Consider the following 15,832-nt stretch of genomic DNA (forward strand, 5'->3'; position numbering starts at 1 on the left):
CAAACATCATAGAAACTGTTATCTTTATTACATATGAAGGATTTATGATATTGGTCTTGCTCAATTAAATAAAGTCAATATTGATTTAATCACTGACTCCACAGAAAGAGATTTTCCCTCTGATTGCCTGCACTAGCAGTTGCAATAGTTGTTGATGGGGACACCAAAGAGGAAAATCCCTGGTTGTCAATCCTCCTCCATTGCTGCTGTTTACAGCAAACATGAACTGACATTTCTGTGTTTCCCCCTTTTATTGAGTGACAAAGGCACGCAGTCAGAGAAAGGCTAAACAGACAACTGAACTCACCACAGAGAATGATACACAGTCATTAATGCTGCTTCACCTTGTTGCACCTTGTTTTTGATGAGCCAGGTGTAACCATTCAGGGTGCGTATGTGTGTGTCCAAGTGTGTGTGTGTGTGTGTGTGTGTGTGTGGGGGGAGGAGGTACTTAATGTAGGTACTCTTTTTTCAGTGTCATTTTTTAATGATGATGAAGGTTTTGAAAAATGTAAAACAAAAAATAAATAAACATTATCAATCTTCAGCACTTTGTGAGTGACAGGCTAAAAAACAGGGAACATGCCTGCAATATATTGATCTTTTATAGTGGTCATATGCCTGGAAACCACATAGTGTTTTCCGCAGTTTCTATGCCTTCGAGCGCAGATGGTCCTTTATGTCCTGTACGGCTGACCAAGATAAAGACAATGGCTACCTACAGTGGGCTGCATCGAATGCTTGGTGTCCCTGTGCAGTACACTGTGTACTCTGTGTTACAATATACAATGAGCTAAGCATAATGAAGTGTGTGCGAAAAATATATTGAATGGAGACATGAGAGAAGACACCCCTTTCTTCCCCCATTCTTCTTAATTTCCCCAATCTGGAATGCACAATCACTTCCATAAGCATGTTTAATTGCTGCAATCGCCGCTGTCAGTTCTGGAGGGTGCAGACTGGGACTGGCATGCTCTAAAGCATGCAGCTTCCATCTGCTCCCTCTTCTTCTCTGCAGCCCTTTGGCTGAGCAGCATGGGGTGCAGGCAGCACAGACACATGCACCTAGGAAGAGTCCATGATATCCTACCAACTGAACATCCTCAGGCATTGCTGGGTGGGTCAAGATTAAATTCTAGATGGTCAGGCCACATCATTGAACTATGAATAGAGTTCATAGTTCCAGTTAATCACTTAATCAATGGCAGGCATTCATATAGCGCCTTTATCCAAAGCGCTGTACAATTGATGCTTCTCCATTCACCCATTCATACACACACTCACACACCGATGGCGATTGGCTGCCATGCAGGGCCCCGACCAGCTCGTCAGGAGCATTTGGGGGTTAGGTGTCTTGCTCAGGGACACTTCGACATCACTCGGGCGGGGGATTGAACTGGCAACCCTCCGACTGCCAGACGACTGCTCTTACTGCCTGAGCCATGTCGCCCCCATAATTAGCCATCCAAAATTTTCTAAACAACACTCTCTCAGAACCAAGAAAGTAAGATTTTTAAAAAGATTTCAAGATGTTATTGCCTTCCATCTTGGAACAGCACTTTGCTGCAATAGTCCCACCATGGACCTGGCGTTGGCCAAATTATCTGATGGGTTTGCAAAATATGATTCATTTCATACACAACTCTGCTTGCTGTTCAACCACATGTGTGTCGTTCAATAAAGGTTGCGTAATTTCAGATCAGTGAAAAGAAAGGGAGAGGGGTTGCCATTTCAAAGTATACAGATAGTGCCAAGTTTCGCCACCATAATTTTAGGACTGTTTTTTGTGAAATTGGCAAGAAAATATTTTGTTTTATTTAGGTTAGTTTATCACTCTCGACTGAATTACTACAGCAAGGCATATAATGTACATGGGTGATTTGTATCTACTACTGCCTGCTGTAGTTTTGTAATCAATGCTATTTTATAATTGATAAAATATATTTCTGTGTAGACTATTTGATGTCTAATTCATTCACCAACATTGGTCTGGCCTGGAAGCACACAACATCAATGGTGTCCATAATCAAAGCAATTTATCTTGAAACTATTATTGCTTCCATCATTCAATTCCGTTTTAGTTGTATTGTCCTTTTCACAAAGGACCAGTGCGTTAAAAGCACTTTACAGACATTTTGGTCACAGGAACCAGGCCCCCACGAACAACTATGGGCAACAGTGCCAAAAAAAAGACGACCACAATGAAATCGGAAGAAACTTTGGTTACATCCCAAATCATTGGTGCAGCCATGAGCCCTATCCTAATTGATAGGAATCAATGTAATTTTCTCTAATGCTGTGCCACAGACAGATGTAAACAATATATACTATTTTAGCCACAATAATGATCCTCTATGCCTTCAAACCCTTGGCTGTTTGGTCAAGGAAATTCTTTGCTGTGATGATGCAATGCAACTCATTAGCTGGATCATGTCTGAATGATGCTCTTAGACAGAAAATGCTTTTCAATATTTGTTGCTATTAGTGTGTAATTATTTTGTATATAGGCCTACAATTTGTACATCCTTATTTTTTATTTGGATATAAAATCAATCATCATTTAAAACTACTGTGGGGGAGACAATGTGATGCGGTCAGGGAAGCCAACCCTTAACCAATAACATTATATGAATTCCCCTCTATGGCCAGGGTCCCATTTGCCCACCAACTGTGATTCCAACCCTATCTGTGACCCTCTGAGTTACTGTGTGCTGGCATCACTGATGTCGCAATAGTAGCCTGGTCTAGATATGACTGTAGCATATGCCGGCTTCTGGGCCAGATCTGTAACAGACACGATCTGGCCTGTTTTGCACAAGGGGCGAATGCAGGGGTGGAGATAGATCATATCCTATCTGGTCTATGTCCGTAAATTCTGTTTCACCTGGGGCAGTTCTCATATTTGTATTATACCTCCTGACTGAAAGGCCAAACGGGTGTGACTGCTATGCAGATTCCCTCGTGTGAAACCGGATCTGCCCGCAGAGCCATTTGCTATGTGGGATTAATGTACTCCTTGAAATGTACAGCATGTATTTTGACAGTAAGATCAAATTTGCTTGTTCTGAGGACTGCCGAAATGAGTCACCATGCAAGGTGAATTTTACAAATTTTACAGTCAAATATACTGTGCATTCTTCCTATTTTTCTTCAAGGATTAGTACAATAATTTAAAAAAATAAGAAATAAATTCATTAGAGTGACGGAACATTTAAAGAGTTTAAACTGAATACAATATAATAGCCGGTGTCTTGGGGTTTGACATTTAATATTCAGAATTCATTTTAATGGAAAACAAACGAATGTACATTTTAATGAATCCACCAATGGTTAAATTACGACTAAATTAGTTGCATTTCCAAACCACTCCGATGCACCGAATAACTTGAACGCAATCTTTAATGAACTCGCATATCCCACTTGCGAGGGTTGCGGTTCTCTCTTCATGAATCGATAATGAAACTGTGACGATGTTGGCTCACTGTGCTCATTTATTCCTTGCCTCTGACACGCGGCTTTTCCATTTGCAGTAGCTGTCTTTGATTCTAGTCGGGCAAACACACACGACCGAAGGAAGAAAATATCACTGTCCAGGTAAGAACAAAAATAGCTATGGGATTTAATTTACAATGAGTTACTGTCTAACAATAACCTAAAAAAACAAACAAACAAACAAAAAACATCTGGAGAATATAGGGATTTGTGCGCGTGAGTTAAGGGACGATGTGTTTCTCCCGTGGATGTTTCGCATAGTACGCACTCCAGCCGCGTTTCTGAATAACTAGGAAGAATATAAAATAATTTAAAAAAATGTTCTCTTTTGCTCTTTAATATAATCATTAGTATTCTGTACCTTTTATTGTTGTGGAATATTTCTAACTCACTTTCTTGGCGTATATGTTGAACAACTTCGTTTTCTCAATTGGAGTCTACAGATCTGTTTTTTAGAAAGCATTTTCGGTGAATGCGTATGATTCATGTAAATACTCTCCAAATGGCTGAAGTTTATTTGTTTATCCTGTCTAACTAGCATACAGTAAAACACACTGTTTCCATAAAATATGCTCTTTAATTATCTTATGTCTAGTTTGGGCTGAAGGGAAATTGGATTTTTACTTTATTTGGCATTTATTTGGTGTTACCTTGCACATACACCCATGCACCAAATAGATTTATGCATAAGGGATGCTATCTGCTTTTCTGAGAGAATAAAAACATAATTTCCGTAAAGGAACTCAGTGTTCTCAAAGGCTCTTACATGTGGGTGAATATTCAAGATATTATAATCTCAGTTTCAGGAACCCAGTAAAATGCATTGTTCTTCATTTGCAATGTGTTTTCATTTCCAATTTAATATTACACCATCACCATTATATTTTGGAAATAACCTCATAACTGCATATTATGGGTAAACTTGCCCAGTGTCTTGCACTTAAAGTGTGTTGGGTGTATCAATGAGCAATCTGCACATGGCTTACCAATTTGCCCAACTGGACATTTATTTGATTCACATTCATGATATTGTTATTCATTTAGTCATTAGATAACAATCAGATACTTTGTTTTTGTCACAAGGAGAGTACAATTGGACTTGTTTTGATATTTGATACACAATGTGAGTTCAATATGAAATGTTTTTGTGTGTTGGTAAGGGCTTTCCTGGAAAATGCTCAACTGGTGTGAATAGGCACTTGCCTGGCACTCTTGCATAGTCATTGTTTTGATCACTATTTTATATAACTCTGCGTTTTATTAGGGAGCACAGTGGCTCCAGATGGTGGTGGGTACATGTCCATGGTGCCAAATTGAATGCTGGCAGTAGTAGTTCTGATCAGAATACTGTATATGAACAACTTTTTCCTTTTCTATATAGAATCAACCATTTGTCAGTTATAGTGTTGAATTATAATAATCATGAGTCATCTAAAGGAATAAAAGCAACCCAGTGTGAGCAATTGAAATTGTGGTTTTAGAAATCAGTCAGGCTTTAAAGTGTTTGCATCGGTTGTTGCTTTTAATTAAAGGCAGGTTGCTGATTATCTTCCTGCGTGTAACTGGTGCAAATGTTTCATGAGCAAATTCCACAGCACTTTGTGTAACATATTTCACTTTGCTTTTTTATCAGTGAAATCTACTGTATCCAGCTGAGGGTCATGCTGACTTACATATTATGAGATGTAAGTACTGCATTTAAGACATGTTCAATGATGCTTGATGTTTTACATTAAACTTACGGTACACTTGTTGAGACAGATAACTATACTGGGTGTAAGTATGTCATGTTCCAGTTGTAATTCTTAAATCTTTATGATGTTATAGTCATGATGGAAACCATGAAAGCTGACAAGCTTATACTATATGATAGAGACCTTTTTCATATCAGATAACATCTTGATGTGTTGTTTCAAATAGATGCTAAAATGAATGGTGTTTATATAATTCAGCATCGCAAATGACTGAAAACCCAACAGTGCTTACTTAGTGTTAAATTATCTTGTACTCTTCTGCAAAACAAATATGTCTTCACTAGTTTAATATGCTATGGCTCTTCTACAGGTCTTTCTCTACAAAGGGGACGTTTCTCCTGTGTCTGACCCTGGCTTTACACAGTATGTGCTCCTAATGCATCAGTTCCTAACACTAAACCACCTATACACCTCCAGAACCTTTTCTGAGTCTGAGAAGCTGTGTCTTTAGTAGCTCCTGTTAGCCAGTCAAAGTTCTAGCTACTTGGATCTGAAATGAAAGAACAGATTTAACCTCCCAGGTACCCAAGGTTGTAATCTTGCACCTCCGCATGAGCTGTGAATTCTCTTAATGCCTCACAAAGTATTGTGCTCTCACTGGAGTTCCCATACTGGGCTTGACGCACTGAAAAGACATTATCTCTGCTCAACCCTGACAAGCTCGCTGACGACGGGTGAGCAGTTCAGCATCTTGGCAGTGCGAACAGGGTTTATGGTATCTCCTCTGTGATCCGGCTATAATCCTGCATGCTGAGGGGGCTGTGGGGGTGAGTCACACTCTGTAGGAGGCTGTAGAGGTCTGCTTCCTTTGGGGGAGAATGGGGAAACTACTGCAGCAAATATCAACAAACAACTAATTTACCTCCAAAAACCACCTACTCCTGATGGCTGCTCACTCCCAGGAGAGTTCACATAGCAGACTGTTCTTATGCCCACCGATACTGGCTAGAAACATGAAAAAAGAAACTCTAAATGCCACATATTTTCAGACTATTCTCAGATGCTAAGTGAGAGATACAATTTTAATATTGTTATAGTCGCACGAGTGCAGAGATTGGTATTTCATAGGAATGGGCATTTGGATGATTTCCAGTGCTCCAGTACAGCAGAGAATTCTGTTGCTAGTAGGGGTCTGTAATGCTCTGTATTCGCAGGGGGCTGATGTGAACTGTTGACTGGGTAGTTTGTCTGTTGGTATATCGGGTGTGTAGTGCCAAGAAATGCCCAGACGTGTTTTATTGTGCGCACCAAATTGCCAGTGTTTCAATTTGCGTTTAATGCTCACTTTTACACCAATCCCAATATCTTCCATCAATATCTTGTCAACTTCAGGAAGAAAGAATAAAAAATGAACAGAGATGGGCTGTGATACACAAATATTACATTACATTACAGGCATTTAGCAGACGTACGATAAAGTGCAAATCAAACCCAAGGACAAGTGCATTGAGGACCCTTGAGGAAAGTACAGTTCCGAGTCTTAGAGTGATCACAGATACAACTTCAGCCCTTGAAGAGTACATCAACTTATCAACTAGAATACCACAGTTGGCAGCTAGAATACCCCGGCTATTATAAGCTATGGTATACATATATGGCATGAGTATAGCCTAGAAAATTGATTTAAACATAGGCCAATTAGAGATTGTGGTTTGACAGTTTTCCTTCATACTATATGTAATAATCTGACTCATTTCCTAACGTCATATTTGTTGCTTAGGCTATGAATGAAAATAGGGAAGGCAATTGAAAAAAAGTATTTAAGAAGATTATTTGGTTTTGAAATTTTGAAAAAATGTATAGGCTACCACATGGGGTGGGGGGAGCTTCCAGCTGAAGGAACCCCTGGGTATGGCTAGCTAGCTTCACAAATGATCAAGCAGGCCAACACTCTTAGAAAAAACGGTTCTGAAAGGCATCTTTGGCTTGGTTCCATAGGGAACCCTTTTTAATTCTTTATGGAACCCTTGGTCATAGGTGTGAAGTGTGAAAATTCCCATACAAAGAACCATTTTTCCCGACAACCATTTAATTAGATAGGGTTCTTCTATGGAATCAGAGGGTTGCTATTGGAAAAAAAATTTTGTACAGTCCACCCAAGCCATCATTGTCAGGAGATATAGCTTAGTACTAGTTTTGGTGGAGACAGGGAGACGTATTTTTCATATGCACGGATCCCTATGACTTTAAAAAAATGATTAATAGTCACAACCGACCCCTAAGCTAGTATGCTTGTGAGGCTTGATGTTTTTACTACGCGGTTGTCGGTGGTCCAGTAGTGTCTTGCCTATGCCTATCTGAGAATGACGAAAAATGCTCAATTCAAATAGAGTTTGAAATGCTGTTTAATATCCATTATGTTTCATTGTAGATCCTGTTCATGCTGCCACCATGTTGATTCACATTCTAATAAACAGCACTCTAGAATCGAATGGGACTTGAGCGTCATAGCCTGTATCCTTGACAACGCCAACAATGTTTAAAACCCCTCTGCCCCTTGGAGTCACTGCTGCTGAAATGCACACTACAGAACACAGATTCTAGAGGCCAGCGCCGTTAAACATAAAGAAACACACTTCTAAAACTGCAATGTAAAAACAAATGATGCAACTAAAACTGTTAATTCACTCGGATTTAATTATCAGCACGCTGATTTATTTTGAATGCTGCATACTCGAACGCTCCAATGAATACCTGTGCCCATCCCTAGTATTTTATGTTAATTAAACCGTAACTTATTTAGTTGCTACTTTACAGCCTGTTTGATATATTGTACACATTATAAAAAGATTCTGATCCAGTCTGGCTGAATATGTGTATATTGATTTGGAATGAAATTATTCTTTTAGTTTGTCTGTTAATAATGTGAAGCCAGTGCCCTTGAATAGTCAAAGGGTTTCAGGTAAACCCAGACATTGTTTCATTAGCAACAGCTGCTATTTTGTGCTGATTCCAATGATATACAGTGGTGTGAAAAAGTGTTTGCCCCCTTCCTGATTTCTTATTTTTTTGCATGTTTGTCACACTTAAATGTTTCAGATGAAACTAATTTAAATATTAGTCAAAGACAACACACGTAAACACAAAATGCAGTTTTTAAATGAAGGTTTTTATTATTAAGGGAGAAAGAAAATCCAAACCTACATGGCCCTGTGTGAAAAAGTGATTGCCCCCTAAACCTAATAACTGGTTGGGCCACCCTTAGCAGCGACAACTGCAATCAAGTGTTTGCGATAACTTGCAATGAGTCTCTTACAGCGCTGTGGAGGAATTTTGGCCCACTCATCTTTGCAGAATTGTTGTAATTCAGCCACATTGGAGGGTTTTCGAGCATGAACCACCTTTTTAAGGTCATGCCACAGCATCTCAATAGGATTCAGGTCAGGACTTTGACTAGGCCACTCCAAAGTCTTTATTTTGTTTTTCTTCAGCCATTCAGAGGTGGACTTGCTGGTGTGTTTTGGATCATTGTCCTGCTGCAGAACCCAAGTTCGTTTCAGCTTGAGGTCACGAACAGATGGCCGGACATTCTCCTTCAGGATTTTTTGGTAGACAGCAGAATTCATGGTTCCATTTATCACAGCAAGTCTTCCAGGTCCTGAAGCAGCAAAACAGCCCCAGACCATCACACTACCACCACCATATTTTACTGTTGGTATGATGTTCTTTTTCTGAAATGCGGTGTTACTTTTACGCCAGATGTAATGGGACACACACCTTCCAAAAAGTTCAACTTTTGTCTCGTCAGACCACAGAGTATATTCCCAAAAGTCTTGGGGATCATCAAGATGTTTTCTGGCAAAATTGAGACGAGCCTTAATGTTCTTTTTGCTCAGCAGTGGTTTTCGTCTTGGAACTCTGCCATGCAGGCCATTTTTGCCCAGTCTCTTTCTTATGGTCATGAACACTGGCCTTAACTGAGGCAAGTGAGGCCTGCAGTTCTTTGGATGTTGTTGTGGGGTCTTTTGTGACCTCTTGGATGAGTCGTCGCTGCGCTCTTGGGGTAATTTTGGTCGGCCGGCCACTCCTGGGAAGGTTCACCACTGTTCCATGTTTTCGCCATTTGTGGATAATGGCTCTCACTGTGGTTCGCTGGAGTCCCAAAGCTTTAGAAATGGCTTTATAACCTTTTCCAGACTGATAGATCTCAATTACTTTCTTTCTCATTTGTTCCTGAATTTCTTTAGATCTCGGCATGATATCTAGCTTTTGAGGATCATTTGGTCTGCTTCACTTTGTCAGGCAGGTCCTATTTAAGTGATTTCTTGATTGAGAACAGGTGTGGCAGTAATCAGGCCTGGGTGTGGCTAGAGAAATTGAACTCAGGTTTGATAAACCACAGTTAAGTTATGTTTTAACAGGGGGGCAATCACTTTTTCACACAGGGCCATGTAGGTTTGGATTTTTTTTCCTCCCTTAATAATAAAAACCTTCATTTAAAAACTGCATTTTGTGTTTACTTGTGTTGTCTTTGAATAATATTTAAATTTGTTTGATGATCTGAAACATGGCGGCACGGATGGTGCAGTGGGTAGCACTGCCGCCTCACAGCAAGGAGTTAGAATCCCCGTTGGCCGGGGCCTCTCTGTGCGGAGTTTGCATGTTCTCCCTGTGTCTGCGTGGGTTTCCTCCGGGTACTCCGGTTTCCTCCCACAGTCCAAAGACATGCATGTTAGGCTGATTGGAGAGACTGAATTGCCCGTAGGTATGAGTGTGTGAGTGAATGGTGTATGTGCCCTGCGATGGACTGGCGACCTGTCTAGGGTGTATTCCTGCCTTTCGCCCAATGTATGCTGGGATAGGCTCCAGCCCCCCTGCGACCCTGTTCAGGATAAGCGGGTTCAGATAATGGATGGATGGATGGATCTGAAACATTTAAGTGTGACAAACATGCAAAAAAATAAGAAATCAGGAAGGGGGCAAACACTTTTTCACACCACTGTATGTAATTTATGGCGAATAATTTCCGTACTGTATGCAAGAAAATTTCTAATCTGAATTATCGTTTTGTTTTGGACTTTTTTCCCTTTGATATACAAAGCATTTGAAGGAGAGTGCATGTACTTGCTGTTTAGTGAAGAATACTAACCTCCCGCTCCCTGTTCTTGGTCTTCAGGTGTGCTGGGCCTGACCCTTACAGATGGATCACCTGGCCAGCTCCTGGGCACACCGTGGGCAGCGGTGCTGTGCTGCGAACTGGCTGAACATGCACACTCGCCGCCGTGTCACATCAACCTCCACAGCAGCTCTCTGGAATCTCCCAATCATCTTCCCAGCAGAGGAGGTAGTGCACAGACCCCTGATTGTTGACGCTCTTCTGAGAGCACGATTCTAATGAACCCGCACTGAAGTCCATCATTGGCCATACACGTTCAAAATAAACATGGCTACCCACAACAGTAGGAGACATTCTGAATTTGAAAATTAATTATCTGTATTTAATTGAAGGGATTCCTGTGCTTTAAAAGCTTGCTTTGCAGAACATGTCACTATGGCAGGTAAATAGACCCCAGAGAAAGGTTTTGACAGAACTGTTTTCATTATAAAAATTAAAACACTCTTATGCATGTCCATTGCTGCATATTACCTGCTAGAACTGATGTTGTACACAGAATATGTCAGATAATTCAGATTAAAAGGCATACATCAGTTGGTATTAAAATAAAAACCCACGCACTGCGCTAACCTTTTTCTCATACTTTTTCTGTGTGTTTGGTGTACTTGTATGAGCGTATCTGTAAAAAAACAATGCCAACTGGTTTCTTTTCTTTTCTAGCTTTGTATTTGACATTAAGAATCTGCAGCTGGGAACTGCAACAACAGCCTCCTAATCAGCCACATTGCTGCAGACAGTCTTAATTACATTTGGCTGGAGATGGTGTTGAAGCTTACGTGTTAATTGAATCTCTTTCCAGTTGTCTGTTTGAACATCCTGTGCTGGGTTGATGGGAACGCGGAAAATGTAATTTGTAATCTAAAGCTTGACGTTGGACTGTCAGACACCAGCAGGCCCATTGCAGTTAGCTTGCAGCGTTTGCCGTGAGTACCGTGATGTCCCCCTGGATGATTAGCATTTCCTTTTATTAGGGATTGTTATATTTTCGCCTCAGTGACAAATATAACACTGATACAGAAGACACATATAGCGCTGCTACTAAAGGCAAGTGCTTTTCTTTCTTTTCATCTTTGCAGAACCAAAGATTAGGTTGAGGACTACTGTATGTAACATTTGATCTGTAGTCATTGTGTTGTGAAGAATATGACATATAGACTGGCACACTGGTCATTAGACTGAGCTTCAAAGAAACATCTGAGTACTGCTCGTCAAATTGACACTTGTTGCGACTGGTCTTGTCACAGAAAGGTATATAAATATGACCAGAGCACTGGCTAGTCAGTATGAGGAAATAGAGCACTTCTATATCCCCTTGCTGTGACTCACTAGAATTGAGTTTTTTTCTGTTTTATATCTTTTAAAAGCCATTTCTTTACCATCTGTTCTAGGTCACAATTGGATTCAGACAATGTGACAGACAGTGGGGCACGCGACAAATGTGAAGGACGAGATGTCCAGACATGTTCTGTCGCTCTCCATTCAGTCAACAGCACGGTGTCTCTGATGATCTCCGTGTCTGATGGTTCTAGCTCTGTGCAGTCGCCAGCGATGGAAATTGTCCCATTAAGTTTCTGTAAGTCCTGTAAACCTTGGCTGTTTGTAATCTAGATTGTTCTCTGGCAAATCTGTTGAACTGTTTATGGATGTAGGCGGCACGGATGGTGCAGTGGGTAGCACTGCCGCCTCACAGCAAGGAGGTCCTGGGTTCGAATCCCCGTCGGCCGGGGCCTCTCTGTGCGGAGTTTGCATGTTCTCCCCGTGTCTGCGTGGGTTTCCTCCGGGTACTCCGGTTTCCTCCCACAGTCCAAAGACATGCAGGTTAGGCTGATTGGAGAGTCTAAATTGCCCGTAGGTATGAGTGTGTGAGTGAATGGTGTGTGTGCCCTGCGATGGACTGGCGACCTGTCCAGGGTGTATTCCTGCCTTTCGCCCAATGTATGCTGGGATAGGCTCCAGCCCCCCTGCGACCCTGTTCAGGATAAGCGGGTTCAGATAATGGATGGATGGATGGATGGATGGATGTTTATGGATGTATTTCTGCTTTTTTTATTTTTATGGTGGATTAGACTTGCCGTTTTTTTAGATATTGTCTATTTCAAATCCAGATCTTTTGAAACAGAAAATGGAGCAGTGGATGTGATCTGGGTACTGAAATAAACTAACTTGACATATTCCTGTGGTACAAACTAAGTAAATCAATGGATGTTGAAAATGAAATCCTGTTGAATGATTTTATTGATCTTGATGATAAATTATGTCTACACAAATCCATTGGTCCCATTTCAGACTTTGTTACATGTGGATTTATGATTGCTTGCCAGCAATGATAAAATGGCACTGGATAACACTTTATTTTCCCAAAATGGCCATAGCAGCCCTTGAAAATTTTAAGATTTATTTCTATTTTTCTGAAGTTTGATGGTTTAGCTGAGTCATAAAATTTCTCATGTGAAAAGTGACTTGACATTGAAAATTTGTTTCCACAAAATAAAATCAGTAACAACTTCAGTTGTGCTGGCAAAAGCTCTGGACACCTATAGTTTTAATGCTTGGGCAGGATTTAAACCATATCCGTTCTCAGTTCTTAGCTCTTTGACTCACAAATAAAACACATAACTCATGCATTTACCTATCATGTCATGTCACACCTACTGTCAAATGTGGATTTCCTCAATGTCATTGTCATTTTAGGTTATTTCTGCTTCAGTTACTACAGTTTATATCTCATTTGTTTCTTGGTGATTTTGCTTGTGCTCAAAACAAAGCAAATCAAATAAAAATTTTAACTTGAAATGCACGGTATCTATCGCATTGAATGCATTGAACGTGGATAAATATAATTTGCCACCATGTTCATATTGAAACAGTGCAGTTTTAGCTGGGTAAGCCTACTGTACACAGATCAATGTATCCCACATCCTGAATTAAGAGGCATAGTTACTTGGATATGTACACATTATGAACTCAGAAACAAGCAGACACAGATGTTTGCACAACTACGAAAAACCATGGCGATGAGTTGCAGACCTCCGGATGCATAAAAAAATCTCGGAGTGATGTTTGCCCAATTAACATCTTATGTGGTCTCAAGTTACATGGTGGATTTGTGAGTTACGACATCACTCTGTGTTTTTTTTGCACGGGCTAGCAGGATTTTCCCTTTCGTAATACTTAGTGTTAACACCACCCAGGAGAGCTAGGTTTGTGGTGCAAGATATATTATTGTCTCTCAAAAGGTGTTAAGTTGCAGTTAATGTCGATGCATTTGATCAATCTCTTGTTTTGTATGTGTATCAGCCTACATGAATACATGAATATAATTTTTTCTAGTAGGAATTAAATTGACTAATTTATTATGATATGATGCAGTCTAAAGTACTTGCAGAAATGGAAACCGATCAAGGAAATTTGGGGGTGTAATGTTAGTCATTATAGCATAACAGAGATGGCCAGTGAGCTGCATGAAGATAAAATGCCTTTGTTTGGTAATTGCCCTGAGCCTATTTTTTAATAATATGAACCATGCTGGTTTTTATCATTCTCAAACCAGTAATTTGTGGCATATTAAGTGCAATCAATGGATTCAGAAGTTAATGGGTGACCCCTTTAAAATTGGCAATGTTTCTATTCTGGAAAACAAATCCATTATCAGTTTAAAGGTAAATCCTCTGCCTGGTTTATGTGTCTCTCATCGCTCACATGCATGCCTCATGCTGTGCTGTGTGTTCCCTAGTGAAGCCAAACCCCCCATTGGACCTGGAGTATCACATGACTACAGAAGGTGAGCTGAGATTGAGCTGGACCCATGCTCCACCCAGCACTGAACACTTCGTCTATGACATCCGCTACTCCTCCCAACCCTTGCACTCCTGGATGGTAGGACCCCTTTTTTGATGCTCACAATACCCATAAATAATGCGGGAAAGTGAATATAACATATACATTTCTGCAGTAAAATCTGGTTCCAGGCATTTGACCTTTATTCAACAGCTTTACCAGCTAACCCCAGAAACGTTAGCTATGGTCTTAGCATTTTCTAAACACTAATTATGTTAACGTAGACCTTGAAACAGCCTATGTATTGTAGTATTAGTCTCAAGCTAAAGATGTATTTTCTGTTACCAGTAGCTCGAATAAGCTGCTTAGGTCAGAAATGAGAGCAGTCTGAAACTGTGCATGTCGTGTTTGATGACAGCAGTGTGTTGGTCTCCACAGCGCATGGGTGCAGAGGGGGCTCCTGGTGTCTACCTTAAGGGGCTTAATGTAGGACTGAACTACACTGTCCAGGTGCGCTGCAAGACCCCCGGCAACCAGGGAGTGTGGAGCGACTGGAGCCGTCGCCTCTATGTTTACCTCAACGGTGAGTTATTGTGTGAGTTAAAATGGAGTAGGGGTACTGGGAACCTGACAATCTGTTTCAGGTTCCCAGGTTAAATACTTAGCACCTTTTACATTATTGGCATTTGGCAGATGCTCTTATCCAGAGCGACGTACAGTTGATTTGACTAAGCAGGAAACAATCCTCCCCTGGAGCAATGCAGGGTTAAGGGCCTTGCTCAAGGGCCCAACGGCTGTGCGGATCTTATTGTGTCTACACCGGGATTAGAACCACTGACCTTGCGCGTCCCAGTCGTTTACCTTAACCACTACGCTACAGGCCACCTTGACTCCTACCCTGAATTTACTCTGAAGAATATTCTGCTTTGTTGATGACTGGCAGTGCATTAGGCTCCTGATGCTTATTAGTAGCATCAAGGAAATAAACATTTATGCAACTTATGTGTCAATATGGGAATATATTCGCTAATTTCCTGAATTTCCATCGTCATGTTAGATCATTATGATTTTCATCCAGCAGTGAGGGTTGTGTTAACTGCCATCATAAATTTTCAGTGCTTTCTCTAGATAATACACCATTGGTTCCTGATTCTACTGTTTGTTAATATACAGTCCAATACAACTCATAGAAATTCATAGAATTCATAAGGATTTTTTGTACTGTGTGTGCTCTGTACTAGAAATTGTTTTTGACAAAGATATTAGAATCAGACAGGCTTTTCCTCAACATCAGGTTGGTCTGAATGAATGAGTAACTTCCATTATGTCTTATTGAATTGATAAGGGATAAGCATCAGCCTACACTGTAGCTTTTGACTTTTACAGCTTCTTGTTCAGTATTCTCCATATATATGTGCAACTAGCCCTGTAGCCTAAATGGCAGTTAAAGAGAAAACATTATCACAGCCCATTGATGTTTTCTTTGCAAAAACAACAACAACATAATGAATATGTCTCTCATGGCAAACTGCATTTAATTTCGCCCTTAATGGCTTATATAATGTGCATTTAGTAAGGTCCCCAAGGCCTTTCCGTCCCACAGCACTGACAGGCAGTGGAGATGTCTGCCTCTGACTGAGTTATACTCAATGGATGAAATTTCATCACATTGAGTGTATGAATAACTGCACAG

The 15,832-nt window shown here is 40.5% G+C and overlaps 1 protein-coding gene across 7 annotated transcripts in view; it reads left to right on the top strand.

The window, feature by feature from the left end:
* Positions 1-15,832, top strand: part of lepr (leptin receptor) — a 35,638-nt gene that overhangs the window by 6,819 nt on the left and 12,987 nt on the right. For 4 of the 7 annotated variants that reach the window (XM_061240586.1, XM_061240590.1, XM_061240589.1 and 1 more), the window contains exons 2-9: positions 3,531-3,594; positions 5,126-5,177; positions 5,557-5,609; positions 10,363-10,530; positions 11,162-11,285; positions 11,751-11,935; positions 14,096-14,238; positions 14,578-14,722. In XM_061240586.1, the coding sequence (XP_061096570.1) occupies positions 5,176-5,177; positions 5,557-5,609; positions 10,363-10,530; positions 11,162-11,285; positions 11,751-11,935; positions 14,096-14,238; positions 14,578-14,722 (820 nt within the window). In that variant the 5' untranslated portion in view covers positions 3,531-3,594; positions 5,126-5,175. The remainder of the gene's footprint in view (positions 1-3,530; positions 3,595-5,125; positions 5,178-5,556; positions 5,610-10,362; positions 10,531-11,161; positions 11,286-11,750; positions 11,936-14,095; positions 14,239-14,577; positions 14,723-15,832) is intronic. The other 3 variants (XM_061240588.1, XM_061240592.1, XM_061240593.1) reach the window with 3 other exon arrangements.

Source organism: Conger conger, chromosome 4, assembly GCF_963514075.1.
Source record: "Conger conger chromosome 4, fConCon1.1, whole genome shotgun sequence".
Classification (NCBI taxonomy): Eukaryota; Metazoa; Chordata; class Actinopteri; order Anguilliformes; family Congridae; genus Conger; species Conger conger.